We start from the raw sequence: 21,174 nt of genomic DNA on the forward strand, positions 1-21,174 counted from the left end.
AATATACATCATATGTACATGCCACCTTTACCCAAAAGAAAAATATACATCACCAAATTTGTGTTGGAGTCGGGAATGTTCTGGATGCTGAACCGGGACACTTGACTTCTACTAACCTGCGCACGGAAACAACCGTACGCTGAGTATGGATATACTCAGTGATATTACCATAATTCAAATTATATCAACAATAGTAAAAACATAAATATTAAAATACCTAACAATTAATGTCATATGTACTAATTCATAAATCAATGTATTTTCTCAAACTTAAATTTATATCACTTATGAATATACATTTCATACTTTTCTCTTATAATCACAATTCCAATTTCAATTCGTAATTCAATTTATTTTTCTCGTTTCAATGCCTCAAATTCACATTTCAATTTTTCACCCTATTAACGTAACTCGGACTTTGGCGGATACACAGATCCAACCAAACACACCAATATGGCACCCAGTGCCTCATCGGATAGTTCGAAGTAATAGTTGACACCCAGTGTCTCATCAGCCTAGGCGAAGTAAAGTTGGTACCCGGTACCTCATCGAATCTATCCGAAGAAATATAGTGACACCCAGTGTCTCATCGACTCGAGGTCGAAGTATCCCTGAACACTTCCAATCCTATGGCATGCCAACTATATCCGACTCAGCCCGACTAGTTAATAGGGTATTCAATTCACTTTCTCAATCCTATATCACTTTCAATTCACAATTCAAATCACCAATCATTTTTCAATCAATACGCTTTTCAAATAATTACATATTTCATAATTCACTTATTCAATTCAATTTGATTCAATTTGCATCACTTTCATTTTCACTCAATATTCATATCAATTTCACATACTTACCTCAAGCCTTATAACAATAAAAAAAAGTTCAGCAATCAATAATAATTAAAATTCGAATTATAGTAATACACACCGTAATTCTCCCGTTTTAGTCCTCGATGACTTTCTCCTTTCCTTTCGATGCTGATGCTTCAGGTTCTTTGTTGGCTACGAAAATAATAACTTATAATCATCAATACAACATGATTCAATTTAATTCATGAGCCTAAACATGTAAATTTAACCATTTTTAATGTATATATATAATTTCACCATTAAGCTGTCTACTTGAGTCATTGTTACTAAATTATTTATATCTTGAGCTACGAAACTCCAAATTAATATCCGTAAATTTTCTTTAAAACTAGACTCATATATCTTCTAACCATAAAATTTTCAGAATTTTTGGTCTAGCCATTTAGTACAGTTTATTCGTTAAATACTCCCCTGTTATTTCATTTGATAGTTCTGACCTCTCTCTACTAAAAATAAATTATTTCATTGTACAGAACTCGAATAAGGTTCTTGTTTATTTATTTTGAAACTAGATTCATTAAGGAGTTCACATATATAAATTATACTCCATAAATTATTTTGAAACTCGAATAAGGTTCTTGTTTATTTGTTTAATGATTTTCCAAAGTTAAAACAGGGCATCTCGAAATCGCCCCGAACCAGTATTACAAAATTTCAAATATCTCTTGATTCATCAATTAATTGCTCACACTGTTTCTACTATAAGAAACTAGACTCAATAAACTTTAATTCCATATTTTGTTCATCCTCTAGTTCAATTTATAAAATTTTTAGTGAATTTTCAAAGTCAGACCATTGCTACTTCCCAAAACTGTTTTGATGAAAAATGTTAATAACCAAATTTATAACACCAATTCACACCTTATTCCTATTCAAATTTCATTTAAACTCAAATTTAACTATTAAATTTTTAACATATTTTCTTAATTCCGAATTTTCCTCAATTTAATCCCTAAAACACAAAACTTATAGCTTACTTTGCAATTCAATCCTTATATCTATTCTAACTTGAATTTCATTCAATTAAACCCATATTTCATCATTTTATTCAACATGAACTTTGTTTAAAAACCTAAGAACTTCCAAACTAACAACTTAATTTCATCAAAAACTTGTTTTAAGACTTCTAAAATATCAAAATTATGAGAAAATGACTTGATTGAGCTTACCAATTAACTCCAAGCTTCATAAACCTTATTTCCCCTTTTCTTTCTTCTTTCCTTTCTTTCTCCCCTGTTCTTCTCTGTTTCGTTTGCTTTCATTCTGTTTCTTTTAACTTATTCGTTTCTTTTATATATAATAATATAATATAATATAATATAATATAATATAATATAATATAATATACTTAATTATTAAATAAATATATATTTTTTTAATCAATAAAATCTTTGATATTTTCCACGTTAAACCGCCTCAGCTATAGGAAATGGTTTAATTTCCTCTTAAGTCCTTCTAATTTTTCTTTAATCTATAATTAAACTTTTACCCTTATTCAATTTAATCCTTTTTACTAATTACTCTAAATTAAGCTAAATTTACTTAATTAAAACCCAATTAAACACACTACTAGACTCATAAATATTTTTAATAATTATTTTCGAACTTATTTCACTAAGACGGAGGCCCGATAACACACTTTTCTGATGCCCACGGATTTTGGGTTGTTACAGTAAATGGGTGGGAGATTCAGAATAGACCAACCTCGCAAATGAGCAAAGAGAAAAGATAACAAAAAAAAGACTTTGGAGATTGTTATAGCCAATTTTGGCCTGGCCAACAAAATAATAAAACCCAAATTAAAAGTCCAAAATAAATGGCCCATTACAGATTAAAACCAAAAACAAATAAAAACCTTATTAGCGCATTACCTAAACTAACCCTTGCAGGAATATTCTGTAAATATTTTAGGAATATTTTGTAGATATTTTTTTTATTAAAATCCCTTATTTTAAGGAATCATATCTCCTATTTAGTATCTTTCCTAACTTAGAGTTTCCTAAAGTAGTGTCATAGGTTGTATATAAAAAAACTCTAATTTATGTTCTATTTAGTATCAAATACTCTGATTTCTACATGGTATCAGAGCTTAGGTTACGATTTCTTTTTCAACCTAGACCATGTCCGAAACTCCTTCTCCTACTTCGGAGATTACTTCAAATCCAGAAAATTTTTCTGGTTCCGATGCTCCATCAGATTCGTCTGGTCTGACTATCACCTGCCATCGATTGAATGACAACAATTTTCTTGAATGGTCCCAATCGGTTAAGATTTTTCTCTTGGGCAGAGAAAGATTGGACTACGTTACTGGTGAAATCAAGAAGCCTGCTGTGACTGATGCTGGTTTTGCTAAGTGGATGCGTGACAATGGTCAGGTTATGACTTGGCTCCTTAATTCCATGACCCCGAGTATAAGCAGAAACTTTCTTCTTTACACCACAGCCGCTGAAATTTGGAGTGCAGTCCGCGAAACCTACTCTAGCACGGATAACATTGCTGAATTATATCATGTTGAAGATCAAGCAGCCACCCTTAAACAAGGAATCATGCCTGTTACTCTCTACTACAATACCCTTACTGCTCTTTGGCAACAATTAGATTTGTATGCACATTATGATTGGGTAGATCCAAGAGATGCTGCTTTTTATCAGCAAATTGTTACTCAACGAAGACTTTTTCAATTTCTCCAAGGCTTAAATAAGGACCTGGACGAGGTTCGCGGCAGGGTCCTGGCTATTTCTCCTCTTCCCTCCCTTCGAGAGGCTTTCTCTATGGTCAAAAAGGAAGAAAGCCGAAGGTGTGTGATGCTGTCTGATGAACCATATTCCACTTCTGAAAGATCTACCTTACTGACCCATCAATCATCTCCCTTTTCCAAACGGGGGAGACCTTGGTGTGATCATTGCAAAAAGCCCGGCCACTCTAAGGAGAAGTGTTGGAAGCTTCATGGTAAGCCTCAAGACTGGAAGTCCAAGCACTCTCGAGATAATAAATCAAGCCTTGTCGTTGCCACCTCTGTCACTAGTTTCACTAAAGAACAGATTGCTGAACTTCAAAAACTATTTGGAAAGTTTCAAGGGTCTTGTGAGGGTAATCTAGTCATAAAAGATCCAGAAGGTAACCTTTCTTCTACTGCATTTTTCTCCTCCCAGTTGACTCCTAATTGGATCCTCGATTTTGGTGCTACGGATCATATGACTGGTAACAAGGCATTGTTTTACAATTTTTTCCATACCTTTGGTAAAGCTGTCAAAACGGCTGATGGTACCTTGTGCAAAATAGAGGGACATGGCACTGTTATTCTCAATGAACATATTGCACTTAAAAATGTTCTCTTTGTACCAAATCTGGCGTGCAATCTCATCTCTGTTAGTAAATTGTCCACAGACTTGCACTGTTCTGTAATTTTTAATGATCGTGATTGTACTTTGCAGGCACTGAACTCGAAGAAGATGATAAGGCCAGCTTGCATAATGGTCTCTACATCCTCCCTACCTCTCCTAAAATCGAGATCTCCAAGTCATTTACCGCTTTAGGAAAAGTTGATACTGTTATGTTATGGCACTTTCGTTTAGGCCATCCTAGTTTCCAATACCTTGCAAAATTGTTTCCTGCTCTATTCATTAATAAAAGGCCTAATTCTTTTTCTTGCAAAGTTTGCTCTCTTGCCAAACATACTAAATCATCTTATTTTCCTTCTACATACAAGCCTTCTTACCCTTTTGCTTTGATCCATAGTGATATTTGGGGCCCTTCTCGGGTGAAGAATGCTGATAATTGTAAGTGGTTTATCACTTTTATTGATGATCACAGTAGGATAACTTGGACTTATTTGCTGAAAGATAAATTTGAAACTGCTAGTGTTTTTGGGCAATTTTATAACGTGGTTCTCACTCAATTTGGGTCTAAAATCCAGCTCTTTAAATCTGATAATGGCAGTGAATTTTTTGCTAGGTCTTTAGGTGATTTTTTTAAAGAAAAATGCATAGTTCAGATTAGTTCTTGTGTTGGAACCCCACAGCAAAATGGCATTGCCGAAAGAAAAAATAGGCACCTTCTTGAAGTTACTCGTTCTCTTCTATTTACCACTAATGTTCCTAAATATTTGTGGGGGGGAAGCCTTATTAACTGCCACATATTTAATCAACCGGATGCTTAGTAAGATTTTAAAATTTCAAACGCCTCAATCTATATTTTTGCAGCACTTTTCTCATTTTAAGCCTATCTCCTCCATTCTGCCACTTAAAATTTTTGGCTGCACTGTTTTTATCCAAAATATTGCTACTAATAAGTCCAAGTTAGATCCTAAGTCTTTAAAATGTGTATTGGTTGGGTATTCTTCACTTAAGAAGGGTTATAAATGCTATCATCCTCCTTCTAAACGATTTTTCACCACATGGATATAACATTTTATGAGCAGGATTCCTATTTCACTCAGGCTGAAATTCAGGGGGAAACGTGGAGTGATTTTCAGCCACAACAGGTATCTCCTCCTAATCTTCATTCTCAACCTTCAGAATTGCTATCTTGTTCGCCATTACCTGCAGATCTGTCACCTGTGAATGCTCCCATTGATTCTCCTGTAGTACCTATGACTAATTCACCTACACCCACTTTAAACACTCTTCCTGAAAATACACCTACTCCAATTGACAGTCTTCAAAAAACACCACCACCCAAACAGCTTCGTGTCTACACAAGAAAAAGAAGACATATCCCTGAGACTGCTTTGCAATCTGATTCTAGCCGAGAATTGGATTTGGGTCCAGCTGCCGAAATGGAAGAAGAAATCAGTAAGTCCACTACTCTAGATGACTTTCCTATTGCTATTAGAAAAGGGGTTAGACAGTGCACCAAGCATCCTATTGAAAAATTTACTGGTTATAATTCATTGATGCCGTCTTTTCAAGCATTTACAGCAACTTTGGATAAAGAACAGGTTCCCACAAGCATAGCTGAAGCTCTAAAGGATCCAAAATGGAGAAGGGCTGTTGAAGAGGAAATTTGTGCACTAGAGAAAAATGCTACTTGGACCATTACAGACCTTCCTCAAGGAAAAAAGGCTGTCGGCTGTAAATGGATCTTTGCTGTAAAGTATAACTCCAATGGCAGTATCCAACGATACAAAGCTAGACTAGTGGCCAGAGGTTTCACGCAAACATATGGGATAAACTTCACAGAAACTTTTGCATCTGTGGCAAAGCTTAACACTATTCGTGTACTCCTAAGTTTGGCTGTAAATTGCGATTGGAAATTACACCAACTTGATGTAAAAAACGCATTTCTTAATGGCAAGCTTGAGGAAGAAGTCTATATGCAATTGCCACCTGGCTCAAAGTCTATTGAAGGTAGCAACAAGGTTTGCAAGCTCAACAAGTCTCTATACGGGTTAAAACAATCACCCAGAGCTTGGTTCAAGAGGTTCACTAAAGTCATTCTTCAAAATGGCTACAAGCAGTCCCTTGCCGATCATACGCTTTTCATCAAGGTAACTTCTACAAATAAGAAAGCTATCCTAATTGTGTATATGGATGACATCATTCTTACTGGAGATGATGAGGAAGAGATTAGCAATTTGAAGAAGTTGTTAAACAAGGAATTTGAAACCAAGGACTTGGGAAAGCTAAGGTATTTCCTAGGAATGGAGGTGGCAAGATCAAAAGAAGGACTTGTGATCAACCAGAGAAAGTATGTACTTGATTTACTCAAAGAAACTGGTTTTCTTGGCTGTAAGCCGGCAGATACACCAATGGAGGCAAACTTGAGATTCAATAAAGAAGATGAGTCCTTAGTAGACAGAGAGAAATTTCAACGGTTAGTTGGGAAACTAATCTACTTATCCTTGACAAGGCCAGATATAGCTTTTCCCGTAAATGTGATAAGTCAACACATGACTAATCCTACTGAAGAGCATATGGCAGTAGCAAATAGAATTCTCAAGTACTTGAAGAAAACTCCAGGACACGGCTTAATGTTTAAGAAGACACAAGACATAACTGTTAAGATTTTTACAGACTCTAGTTGGGCTGGAGATCTCACTGAAAGAAGATCCACTAGTGGGTACTGCACTTTTGTTTGGGGTAACCTTACAACTTGGAGAAGTAAGAAACAATCTGTTGTTTCAAGAAGTAGTGCTGAAGCTGAATTTAGAGCACTAGCTTTGGGGATATGCGAAGGAATTTGGCTACTTAAATTACTAAAAGAACTTGGTATAAATCAGGAGGATCACTTTGAAGTTTTGTGTGATAATCAATCTGCCATTCAGATTGCCAAGAACTCAGTTCAACATGACCGAACAAAGCATGCTGAAATTGATAGGCATTTTATTGCTGATCAAGTCAACAAAAAGATAGCCACTCTTTCTTACATTCCTTCAGAAGGACAGATTGCAGACATTTTTACCAAGGCTTTGCCAAAACCTGTGTTCAATAAATTCCTATTCAAGCTGGGATTATACAATGTATATTCTTAGCTTGAGGGGGAGTGTAGGAATATTCTGTAAATATTTTAGGAATATTTTGTAGATATTTTTTTATTAAAATCCCTTATTTTAAGGGATCATATCTCCTATTTAGTATCTTTCCTAACTTAGAGTTTCCTAAAGTAGTGTCATAGGTTGTATATAAAAGAACTCTGATTTATGTTCTATTTAGTATCAAAATACTTTGATTTCTACAACCTTAATAGCCCACTACCTTTATTTTTTCAGCAGCCACGCGTGCTGCCGAACCCTTGGCCTCCCCTCGAGCCAACCACCAGCCTTTCACTTCTAACATCTGCAATCAAATCAGATGCAACAACAGAGAGCATGCAAAAGAAAATAATGAACAAAAGAACAAAAAAGGGGAAGTGAACGGTTGGTAAATTGGCTTTAAAAGCCGAAATCTATGCTTTGTAAACAACTACAGACATTTACCAAATGAAATTAATCAAAAGAATAGACGATTTCAAAAGGTGATTATTGTTGAGTTTCGATTTTCATTCTTTTCCACTTAGATTTGCTTTCTTCTTTATTTCTTTTTCATTTTTTACACACGAAACAGTAATAAAATACGAATAATAAAAAAGGAAACTTACGGTTTACTGCTTGGGGCGTGCTCCGACTTTCCCTCGCCGATCTTAAGGTCGCCGAACCTTTGGGGTTTGGCCATTGGCCGTGGCGGATTGAGAGGAACCAAAAGGCTCCTCCTCTCTTTATGGTGCCGCAAGTTGGGGAGATTCCATCCTCGAACTCGTTCAAAGAGGGTCGGAGAATCCCACATCGCACAATACTGGTCACAGATTCGTGGCATGGGCGTGGAGGACCGCCGATGAGTTCATGGTCGGCCATGGATGAGGCAAAAATGGGGGTTTAAAACCTTAGCAGAGGAATTGAAATGGGGGGTGTTTAAAAGTTTTTTTTAAACAGCAGTAGAAGAATGAATTTAAAAAAAAATTAACTTAAATAAAAGAAGCAAATGGCACCGTTTAGAAAGGGGAGGGGTCCGCAGTCTCCCTTGAATGGGAAATTACCCACTTTGGCCCCTCCCCCTTTTCTGACCCTTGATTTGATCCTGATTTGCGTTTTTTTATCCTTTATAATAGCGCCCAATTATTTTATTTCATTACTGATTTGGTCCCTGACCTAGACAAATTAAACGTTGCGCATAAGGGGTTGGGGAAAATTTCCCAACCAGTCCCATGAGGTTTCGGCACGTTTTAAATAAGTTTATTACCCTTTTTTTTCTTTCTGAATTCTCCCTTTAATTTTATTTAGATATTAATTTAGTCCTTTTAATATTCGCATTTATTTTATTCGAATTTGGACCCTTAATCTTTGTTTTATTTGTAATTTCACCCTTTTTTTCATGACAATCTAGAACTTTCGTTTATTTATTTATCTTAAACTATTTTCATTTACCTTAAATTTTATATATTATACTGTTTTAAATTGTCTTAGATATATATTATTTTAAATTATTTCATATACTTTAAATTGCTTTATCCATTGTTTATTTTAAATTCGTTAAATGTATTATTCATCCTAAACTGTTTTATTATGTATTCTAAAATATTCTTTTTTTTGTATATTATTACTTCCAAATTTCTATATGTGTTATCCATTTTCATATATAACCCTTTTTTAAATGTTTTGTATGTTACTTATTTTAAATTTCTATCTACATAATATTCATTTTTGACTTATTTTTATCACAAACTATCTTATATATTATCTATTTTATACTGTTTTGGTTTTACATATCATTTTGAATTATTATATACATGTTAATTATTTTACATTGCTTTTCGTTTATTTATTTTAAACCTTTTTATATATCATTTTTGAATTACTTATTGTTTTAAATTTATATAATGTTTATCCTTAAACTGCCTTTTTTGTATAAGGCATTTATTTTCAAATTTTCATATGTTTTTATCTTAAACCCTTTGCACGTTGTCTATTTTTTTTTATGCATATATTTATGATAAGTTTTTATACTATGTATATTATTTATTTTGAACTTCTTTTTACGTATTATGATTTTAAACTTTTCATTAATGATTTTAGATTTTTTTTATTATTTACTTTAAGCTGCCTTTATAGTATTTATTTTAAAATCCTTTATGTATATATTTTATATTTAAGATTATCTATTTGTTTGATTCAAATCATTTTATATTATCACCTCATTTCTGTGTTTATTAAGCTTGTTATTTAATTGACATATGTTATGTTATTGCCATTGTGTGTGTTATAATTCGTTTATTTGTATTTCCTCTATTGTCATTTGCTCGCGTAATACTTTATTCATGTATCATCACTTTATGTCGCATCATATTTTTATTTTTTATTATCGCCTTATGAATTAAATTTCACTACATTTATCCAATAAATCGCTTCGTTTTAACCTAAACAAATAACGTACATCGTTTAAATACTACCTTTCCTACTATTCAAAAATTAGAATTTCAAAGTAAGGCAATGTTTCGCATTTTGGAACATCCGGGAATTGTGCCCTAACTTACGGGGTTTCAATTTTCTCATTATTTCTAAATAACAAATATCCTTTTCGAGTTAAAACACATGGATTTCTAGTTAAAATAAAAGATGACCTTGCACTCGAGAATTCATGGTATTGTGTCTTAACTTACGGGATGTGATACCCCGATATCTCGAGATAAGGAAATCTTTAACAATCATTTTGAGCTAATTCAAGAATTTTAAAATCGATATTAATAAAAAATCGTATTTAAAATCCATTCCCGATTTTTAGCTTTCGACATTAAGACATTAACTAATCAATTCGGTACCAATTTTTGGGTGTGTCGAGGGTACTAATCCTTCCTCGCACGTAATCGACTCCCGAACCTATTCTCTTCGATTTCGTAGACCAAAATGTCGTTCTAGTGAAGTAAAATTATTTTATTAAAACAAAGGTGACCCGATCACACCAAATCAAGATCGGTGGCAACTCCCGTTTTAAATTTCGTATTCAAAAACAAGTCGATCCCGTTTTCAAAAAATGGTTTCGACAGCTTAGCGACTCCACTGGGGACTTCGAGAGTCGAGCCTTAAATTGATTATTTATTGTCTTTTGTCAAAAATTAAAAATCGGTTTTAAATTTACTGCATTGCATGTTGTCTGTTACTTTCGTGGCTTTCTTCATAATATGCTGCTTTAAGTGGTTTAATTATTCGATGTATCTTTGCATATCGCATCACATTACCGGTCAATTTCACCCTCTTAAGTGGAAGTGAGAAACTACTCCTTCGTGAGGTCTTCACCTCCGTATAGGATAGTGGATCGCTTTCGGGATACATCCGTACCTATGTCTTTGTGAGGTTTTCATCTCCGTATAGCCGTAGGGAAATGTATTCCCCCGAATCTAACTCGGTCTGTATGAACCTATAATGGGTGAAGATCGAGGAATCTTTTGGTTCAGGTACCTTTACTTTAGAACCAAACCACATGTAATGAGCCTTAAGAGCCTACCCTAGGTAGAACCACTCCGAACCCTAGTGGTTACCCTAGTAGGTGCTTATTTACTCTTTATTTGCTTTGAATTTTATTCTTTGTATATAATACTAACTTGTGGTGTTTTGATTGTTTTCGCATGACATCTCATCATAAAAGGGTGTTGATTTACGTTCGGTTACTAAATAGAAGAGTTTAGCATGGAAAAATGATTCCTTGATAAAGTGGAGGATAATGCGGCCGTCCGAGTGTGGTCCGAGAGAACGCAACAAGAGAAAGGAGATAGTTTGACCGAGGGATATGAACCGGAGTTGTGGGATTTCACTCGCATCAATGTAACTCAGAACGACCTGCAAGAGTTAAGGGATATATGGAATAGTTGGAATGGCGAAGTCAAGCAACTCTTTTATTGTACCTACGGCGACCTACCCTATTTTCTCGATGTAAAGGTGGACAAGTACTTGTTCTGGGCCCTTGCACAGTTTTGGAACCCCGCTTACAGTTGCTTCACCTTCGGAGGAGTTGATTTAGTACCTACTGTGGTGGAATACATGGCGTTACTTAATTGCCCGAAGATTCAGGCCGATAGGGCCTATTCAAGACTTGTCAACATCCCTCCCTTTTTGAAGAAGTTGATGAATATAACGGAGATGAGCGAGCAATGGGTTCCAACCCGCATCAAGCAAAAAAGGGATAGTAAGTGTATTCCTTGGAGGAATTTGAAGGACTTGATTCTCGCACACCCGGATTCGAAGAAAAGGGTTGATGTTTTTACCTTAAGCCTCTACAGTTTGATCATCTTTCCTAAGGCGCTAGGACACATAGATGAAGCTGTCTCAGATCTATTCGATCGGCTTGATAAAGGTACTACACCTGTCCCGACAATCCTAGCAGAAACTTTTAGATCTTTGAATGCATACCGGAGAGCGGGCAAGGGAAGATTTATTGGTTGTACACAGCTTCTTTTGGCTTGGTTCCACAGTCATTTTTGGAAGGTGGAGAAGGTCTCCTACTGAGTATTCTCTAAGGATTATTCTCCATTAAGAGAATTAGTGGCCATATCGAGGAGAGAAGACATCTCAGAAGAGAAGTGGATAACTATTCTACAAAATTTGCGGGCCGAAGACATTGAATGGAGAGCTCATTGGTTGATTCTTGACGAGATCTTATATAGGTGCGGTGATTTTGACTGGGTCCCTTTGGCCGGAATATGGGAAGCCATTGGATACGCTCTACTGATGGTGTTAAAGTAATATCGATCAAGGTAATTTATACCGGTGACACAAGGGTTGGCACAATGTGAGTTCTCCTATAAAGACAATAATTATAAGAAGAGGGTTCGCGAGATATCAGATGCATGGAACCAAGCTCGAAGAATGAAAGGATTTACCACAGGCCTGATGACCACCCCTGGGTATGAATGGTGGTGGGGTAGGAGAGTCAACGACAACATTCCTAGGCCGAATCAAGGGAACACTCAACCATTAGAGGAGCGTTTACGAGTCATCCCATCCGATTTAGATATCATTAAGCAAGACTTCGAGAAAAGAAACTCTGAGTTGGGAAAGAAGATAGAGCAGCTAGAAGAAAAGAAAATGAAGTTGGGATTAGATGTCGATATCCATAAGCTAGAGGCCGAGAAATTGAGGAAATGAAAGAATAAGGTCGATGAAGATTTGGATAGTTTGAAAACCGATTACAAGAAGCTGCGTATGTCGTTAAGAACTGCCGGTTTAGGTAAAACGTCAGAGCAATGGCACCAAGAAATCAAAGAGGAAAAGACTAGAGCCGACCATTGGGAGAAAAGGTTTCAAGATGCCCGAGTACGAGAGGACACTCTGAAAAAGAGTTTGATAGAAAGCCAAAACGAAAAGGAGAAGTTACAAGCTCGGGTGGCTGAATTAGAAAGATCACTACATTAACATCGTAGCCGTAATTCGGTAATTGAGCTGAAAGCTAGTCTGAGCAGGATCAAAGAGTTGAAAAGAAAAGTAGAGGAACTCGAAACGGCGCTGCGAGATAGCAAAATTCGAGTAGAACTTCTTGAGACAAACAACGACCATTATAAGGAACAACTTCACCACTCTCAAAACCAGATTATAGATAGAGACTATGTCATGGGCGAAGCTGTAGCTCAGGTTCGGGAGGTAGCCAGTCACTTGCAAACCTTGGCAGTTCAAGCTGATGTATTGAGCTTAAAGTACGAATCAGAATCAGATCGAGGTCGAAACCTATCTTGGCTTCTTACAAAAATTAAGGCTTTGGGCATTAGGACGAAGTCGTATATGTAATTGTCCGTTCTATGTAAAGAAATTTTTCTTCTAGAGAAGTTCTTCTAATGAAATTGAATTGGAATCGACGCCTCTTTTTGCATTCATTCATTTGCATTACATTTCATCATGTGCATTAAATTTCACGAAAAAACCCTGATTAAACCAAATTATTTCAGTTAATCTGGAAACCAACGAGAATCGACCAACCGAACACAGCTACTATACCCGCCATAAAACCAAAGCAATGGATCAGAGATTAGAAATGATAAAACAAATGCAAAGGGAAATGCAAGAACAATTACAAGCGCAGATGCAAAAGCAACTAGCTAAGATACAACAAGATATGAAGGAAAAATGGAAGAATCCCAAAATAATCTGATAGGCCAGTTGGCGCAGTTGCTGGCTAGAGAACGCGAGAAAGGGAAGAGCACCATGGGAAACGATAATGAAGACCCTATCTACCCTCTAGACTTTGCTCCGGTAAATACTCAACCACAACCGGAGGTACACCCGCGAATGATACCCGTCACTATCAGGCCCCAGCTATACCAGGCCAATGCCTCGACACCATTGAATATACCCATAGGTTTGAGCTCTAAGCCCGGAGATAATCCAGCTAATCCATTCGTCTCGGACCTCGACGACGTGGCAGAAATGGAGAAAGAAAAAGTAGACCTGGCAAAACAATTCGATGATCGTTGTAAATGGCTTGAAGAAAATTTTAAAGCAATAGAGACTGCTGATTACCGTGGCGGGATCGACGCTAAGGACTTAAGCTTGGTCCCAGACCTGATGCTCCCACCAAAATTTAAAACCTCAGAGTTTGAAAAGTATAATGGGACGAGCTGCCCTGAAGCTCATATTACGATGTTCTGTAGAAGGATGACAGGGTATGTCAACAACGACCAGCTGTTGATCTACTGTTTCCAAGACAGTTTGATCGGATCCGCGGCCAAGTGGTATAACCCGCTCAGCCGTGCCCAAATTGGTTCATGGAAGGACTTGGCTCAAGCTTTCATGAAACAATACGGTCACGTGACGGACATAGCACCCGACAGAATTACCCTACAAAATATAGAAAAGAAGCCGAGTGAGAGCTTCAAACAATATGCATAACGGTGAAGGGAGATGGCAATGCAGGTTCAACCACCTGTTTTGGAAAATGAAACAACCATGCTTTTTATCAATACCCTGACGGCTCCTTTCATTAACCACATGTTGGGAAGCGCTACTAAGAGCTTCTCTGACATAGTGACGTCTGGGGAGATGATAGAAAACGCGGTGAGATGTGGGAAGATTGAAGCGGGGAAAAGTGCCAAGAGATCGGCCCCGAGAAGGAAAGAAAACAAAGTGAACAATGCGAGCGCATATCATAAGGGTTATTCCAAGCCAGTCACAGTAAGCCAGCCGAGGGCAGTGACTACTAGCCATCAGGGCTCCGCGAGTCAAGATTCTAACCCAATGTCTAACACGGAAAGAGTCTAGTTCACGCCAATCCCAATGACTATAGGGAGCTTTACTAGAATCTGTTCGATGCGCATGTGGTGTCTCCATTTTACCTGAAACCCATGCAACCTCCATTCCCAAAGTGGTATGACGCCAACGCACAATACGAATACCATGCAGGAATTGCAGGGCACACAATTGTGAACTGCACGGCCTTCAAAAAATTAGTCGAAAGGTTCATAAAGATGGGCATTATGAAGTTCAATGATCCCATAAAACCTAATGTGATCGGAAATCCGTTACCCAGTCATTCAGACAATGGGGTAAATGCGATAGTCAAAAGTGAAGGGATGAGAACTAAGATGGACGTATCGGAGGTAAAGACCCCGTTGAGATAGGTTTGGAAAAAAATGGTGGAAGAAGGTTTACTTACACAACATTTAAAGGAGAAGCCCGAAGGAGCAAAGTATTACTGTGAATTCCACGACGAGGAAGGGCATGAGATCCAAAAGTGTAGTGAATTCAGGGCTCTGGTATAGAGATTGATAGAAAATAAAAAGATCGAATTCTTTGAGTATACCGAGGGCCAGAAAGGGGAAGATATGTGCACATCAGAGCAAGAGCCAATCAACAATCTCCATGGGGTCAGTTACCCGATCGTAATTATATCCCGACCAAGAGTCAATGAAGTCGGAGTACCAATTGTGCCAAAGGTCATAATTCAAAGCCCATTACTTTCCCCTATAAAGATAGCAAACGGGTTCTTTAGAATTACGACTGTAACGTAATGATCCCGAGAGGGAAAAACCCAGCTGGCACTTCGAAGAAAGGTCAAGACGAGGGTTTCTATACACGTAGTGGAAGGCGTTATACTCCAAACACAAAGGCAGAATCAGCTAAAAGAAAATCCATGGTAGTTGAACAAGAAAAAGAAAAGACGACCAGACCTGAATCACCTGTCAATGAGCCTGTAATTGAAAAAGAGGCTAAAGAATTCTTAAAATTCTTAAAGCACAGTGAGTACAGCGTTGTGGAGCAATTGCACAAACAGCCAGCTCGCATATCTATACTAGTCTTGCTCTTGAGTTCAGAAACTCACCGAAGTACATTGATGAAGGTTTTAAATGAAACATATGTTGCGGATGATATCTCCGTCAACAAGCTCGATCGTCTGGTCAACAACATCAGCGCGAATAATTTTATTTTCTTTAATGATGATGAAATACCACCGGGAGGCATGGGATCTACAAAAGCCCTGCATATTACCACTCGCTGCAAATGATACACATTGCCGGGGGTGATCCTTTGGCCTAGGATTTAAGAGGACTTGATCCTTCCTTGGATGCATCTTCCAAGTCCTCTTCCCGGTAGGGCTTCTTTACCGACAATGTGTATCATTTGCATAAACCTGACTAGTGACTACTGATTAAAAAAGAGAGGCACTAGACACATCCACTCTGAATCTCTGATATTCATTTAGAGGACAATGATATATGGATATGTTACACTTAGAAGGGCATGCTTTTCATGAGTGGCTCTTACCAATTTTAACCAGGAACTCTTCCTCTTACTGATTTTCAATACATTTTAATATCCAATTAGAACTTTCTCAGTCATCAGCAATCTCAAAAATTTACAACGCTTGTTTGGTTTGTTATATATGCTATTTGCTCCTAAAAGGCGCTAAAGTAAAAAATCAAATGATAAAAGCAAAATCATAATTATTTAAAAATAAACAAATACTTGTTAGACAACACAATTCTAACATGATCAATTTACAGTAAAGTAAATCATGTATCTCGTTCTAAAGAAACTTACATTTGAACTATTAGTTCTTCATAAACATAGCTTGCTTTTACATTCAAACATGCTTCTTACTTTTTGCTTTTCAAAGAAATATGACAAGCAAATAGCAAAGGGTAGAATCCAATTTGTTAGTTACTAAAGAATCATAAAGACCATCCTCTTGTATTTAAAAGAAGAATCAAATCGAACATAAGAGTAACATCCTAACCCAAAACAAGAATGAAATAAGGAAACATAGGATTCTATTCGTATGGCAAGTTTCAAACTTCAAAAAAGACAAGTCAGGAGTAATTAACATATCTCATCATCATCATCATCACCACCGTCTTCCCTATTCTTCTTAAGGCGGGTTGTGCCACCCTCCTTGCTGATGGGTAATTTCATTGCTCCAAATGGAGTGTCAACGTTGATGTGACCTTTCATAGAGTAACCTGTTCCTTTTCCCCTAATCATGTCCCACAGAGCAGATCCGAAATCCTAGGCCTGAAGGAGATAGGAATCTCAATGTAACTGATTCCGTTTTTGTCTATCTTTGCAGATTTTTCAAGTTCTGCAGATCCAATGCTGACCTCAGATAGCCAGACCTCATAGTCAAGTGCATTGAGTCCCAAGTCAAAATCATTCTTATTTTCTAATTTCAAATGAAGAACTGCTATAGTTTCCTCCCAAGAGAATCTCTCAAAGTGTATCTTCTCCATATCGATATCGGGCTTGTAAGGTATAGGGATCTCTCCAGTTTTCTCAAGAGGTAAAGTTAACCTCCCAAAAACAGGAACATCAACAATGAGATCAACTTTCAGCCTATATGGAATGATGCTGCCAGGCTTAATGTCATCATATGTACTTTTGATATCCTCATATATTAAAGTAACTGGTATTTTGACAGTCTCCTCACCATGAGCATGGATGGTTCCAGCATCTGGAATCAAGCCTGAAATGAGTTTTCTACCATCACTTTCAATGAGGTAGTCAATGTCGACGAGGGGATTGGAACAGGGTTTGGGTTCTTTATGATGACATCAACGACAATTTCTGCTTTCTCAAGATTGATACAAGGGAGGTGAATCTCAGCTACATCTGCAGTAGGCTTGCCAAAGCCGATTGTTTCCTCCATCTTTTCACCAACGTCATGAATGGAACCCTTGACCTTGTCTATAAATCCACAAATATAAGCAGTGTTTCATAAGGCTGAACACCAAAACGAATAACAAAAACACAATGAAAAAACTAAAAAAGAAGCATAAATCTGAAAACTAAAACAGAGATGAAAACTTGTTCTAAAGATGAAAACCACAATACCCAAAGATGAAAACCACAATACCCACAGAAATAAGAGAAGATAAGCATAGGTCTGAAACTAAAAAAGACGTCCCTTTCAACTAATTCTGGCTTATCAGATGATGACATACCTTAATAGCAAAGCTTCCAAGTAATTAATCAAATAAAGTTATTAGAAAAATGTTCAAAACATTTTTTTCTTTTGATAAAAGAAACTACAGGAAGCCCTAAATACTAAATAAATTAGTTAACATAGATCGCAATCCTTCTACGACTGTCAATTGAAGCAAGATTTAAAACCAGAGGATATATATATTGGTTAGCATATGTGTATAAAGAGAGAAGCAGAAGCAGCCAAGCAAGGAACAGCCGAAAGGACTGGAAAAGAGAGTCTATCTAAACACTAAACATGGAGCCAGCCAGAACACAAAGGAAAGATTGTGATCTGAGACATAAAAATCATCGAAGTGAAGAACAGCAGCCAAAACATCCAGATCCAGATCCAGATCATCATCATTGTTTCAGACATGACAATTTCTCATACTGTAACAAGTCAACAACGGCAATAACATTGTAACGATCAAAAGAAAAGGCCATATACTAGTTTGCTACTACCATTCCTAAACTTAAAGGGTGACTGGTTTGATCATAGCTTAAATCACTCATCTTCCGGTGGAGGGATGAGGATCCAACCCACCATCTTTCGAATATTGAAAATTTAAATTAAAAAGTGGAAAAGAAAGAAGACAGATAATTTGTAGTGAGATATACCTGCAAGCAGCGTTTTTCTTATTCTGATCTTGTTATATGTTTTGTGATAAGAAGAGAGCGGACACTGGCCAGCGGGATTATATAAGATTGGGGAAATGATAATAGGTTAGATCCAGAACATTAGCAGCCAGGCAAGGACAGCGGCCTTAGATCTGGTACTCTGACTGAAGCCTCAGGCCACTAAGATAAACGTAATACCAATCATATTGCAAATTTCAATGTTTAAACGAAAAATAGCTCCTTCTATCCCTTTCCAGTAGAAGTTTTCATATATAAGAAATGAACATTGCATGGTACACCAACATGGCTATATCAAGCCAGCAAAAAAAAAAAAACAAAATGTAGCGGTACAAGAAAATAGATCCTTTGTGTTCAAAAGGTTTTCTTGCTTGCTTAATCAATAGATTGTTCTGTTTCCTAAAATATGATGGTATTCACAGGGCATTAGACAAGCTTAAAAATGATTCAGATTTAGGTGGAATAGAAAGGTAAATGGTCAACCTTGCCAGGCAAAGAATCATAACCAAAGATGCTGAACAGATGGCTGAGCTAGACAAGCAGTCACATCTCTTAATAGAAATTCTTGTAGTATTAAAGAACACAAAAACAATGTCTTTTGGTGTAAGAATACACACGAACTATCCAACTCTGACAAACTAGAGCAAAGTGGATTACCAGCCGGTCATCATCATTTTCAGCATGGGTTATTCCTATGGGTTATTCCTAGCAATCTCCAACCTTCAGCATTCTCAGGATTTTTCATAACTTCAGCCTTTAGGGCAAGCACTGCTTCACTCAAAAGTCCTTTCCTCAATAGCTCTTGACCTTCTTTTAAAGGATTTTGATGACCAACATATGGATTCATATCAGAAAATACAAAGACACCCCTTGAAGCGTCCGACCGCTGAGGAACCTACAAGTTTTCACATCCAAAACATTCATGTAGAATTAAGGGAGGTTATAAAGTGAACTTCTTCAAGGCTACCAGACTTACTCATCATATGAATTTGCCCAGTTATCAGACGAACTATCTCCCAAAGCCCCCTCACCAACTTGACGACCAAATTCTTCTGCCCAGTCATCACATGCAACTTTGAGCATTCATTGACCCATTGATCATCGACAGACTCTTGTTGCAATCATTCAGCGCCAAATTCATTGGCCCAATGGTCAGGTCCACGGAAAACCTATTAACCATCAAGGCAAGAACATTTAATGAAATGAAGAAAATTAGAATAATTCAAATAAGAATAAGAGCTTTGCACGGTTTAAGAGTCTCAAAATAATACATAACATGCAGAATCATTAGTTGCACTTTGTATCCTGAAAAAACAAATCAAAACACCCTAGTTGTTCTCATACAGTAGCAGACTCCTCAGCCCATTGATCAGGTTGAAGAAAATCAAAGAACCACCAACCAGAGTAGCAGATTCTGTATAATAAGAACATTTATACAAATTACAATGTTTTTAGCTGGTTTAACACCAAACAGAGATATACAATTACAAGAATCATCAGTGACAGTTTATCTTCTAACTTATTATAATCAAACGATGTTTGAATTTTGAAGGTCTCCAGGAAAAGAAAGGGGGATTTGATTAAGTTGTTGATATTAACACACCATGATGACAACACTTTAATTTGCACGTATGAGAATGACATTTCATGAAACTAAGTTCTGAGTAGTGATTATCTCCACAAAACTCATCGCGAAGCAACATATCAAGCATGCAAATGTAAAACATGTTTCTTTGCCCAGGCTTTAAAATCATAAAGGCCCTCACTTGGTTAGATATAACCAAAAGCATTTGTTTTTAAAAGAAATGGTAGCTGTTAAAAGCCTTTATGAAGGTTCTTAATAAAATGTTACTAGATATTGAAGCTCGTAACATAGGCACATATGAAAAGGGAACATGAAAGAGATTCAAATGTTAAAGCAGACTATTCACTAGGAAAATGAAACATTAAAAGACGACTGTCCTATTAAATCTTCTAAAAAACTTCAAATAAGCATATATCTAAAGATAAACATCAAACACATCTTTCGAATTTTTAGATCACCAGAAAACTTTCAGTTAATGAACAAAGTACTTACTGGATCTTCCCAGGTGATTCTGGCTTGACATTGGGGGTCACTGCATTGTCAGTGGATTCTGGCTTTACACTAGTTGTTACAGCACTATCGATGGACCCTCAATTCACACCGTGGATTCCTGCATTATTCACAAACTTGCATTAGTTTTTAAATTTGGCCATTTTGGAACCACAGAGTAAATGCCAATTTCAGCTAGAAAACATAGGTAAAACCTTCTTAGCTCTCTTATTTTCTGTTGACCTGAACTTGAGTGGAAATAAACACTGATTAAATTCGCAGTGGGTTTCCAATGAAATAAAGCTCAGTATGGATTACTGAACAGACCAGAAAAGCAGTGTCAATACTGCTGATATTACTGAAACAAAAACAGAATTCCAAATTTATCAAACCGCACTTGTCCAAGGAAAGTGGCCTTAAATATATATCAACTGTAGATTAAATGAAAACAGCCAAGTGTTCAAGTAATGAAAACTATTCCCTGACCTTAAATATATATAAACTGTAGATTAAAGGAAATCGACCTCATTTAACACTCAAGATTAAATTTATCTTTACTTGTTAAACTTACCAGTAAACAGAGAGTAGGCTTCCCGTAACATACCTAAAACTTGCTAGTCCAGAAAATTAGAACATAACTTTTTGTCATTGTCCTAATCAAATTTTCACATCAACCATTA

The 21,174-nt window shown here is 36.7% G+C and overlaps 1 protein-coding gene and 1 pseudogene across 1 annotated transcript; one reads left to right on the top strand and one right to left on the bottom strand.

Annotated features, from left to right (window-relative positions):
• Positions 1–13,455: 13,455 nt before the first annotated feature.
• On the top strand, positions 13,456–14,217 carry LOC107938491 (uncharacterized). The gene has a single exon (XM_016871665.2). The coding sequence runs from the start codon at positions 13,456–13,458 to the stop codon at positions 14,215–14,217; it is 762 nt and encodes a 253-aa protein (XP_016727154.2).
• Positions 14,218–16,481: 2,264 nt separating this feature from the next.
• Positions 16,482–21,168, bottom strand: LOC121220074 (desiccation protectant protein Lea14 homolog; annotated as a pseudogene).
• Between the last annotated feature and the right edge of the window lie 6 nt (positions 21,169–21,174).

This window comes from Gossypium hirsutum, chromosome A03 (genome assembly GCF_007990345.1).
Source record: "Gossypium hirsutum isolate 1008001.06 chromosome A03, Gossypium_hirsutum_v2.1, whole genome shotgun sequence".
Classification (NCBI taxonomy): Eukaryota; Viridiplantae; Streptophyta; class Magnoliopsida; order Malvales; family Malvaceae; genus Gossypium; species Gossypium hirsutum.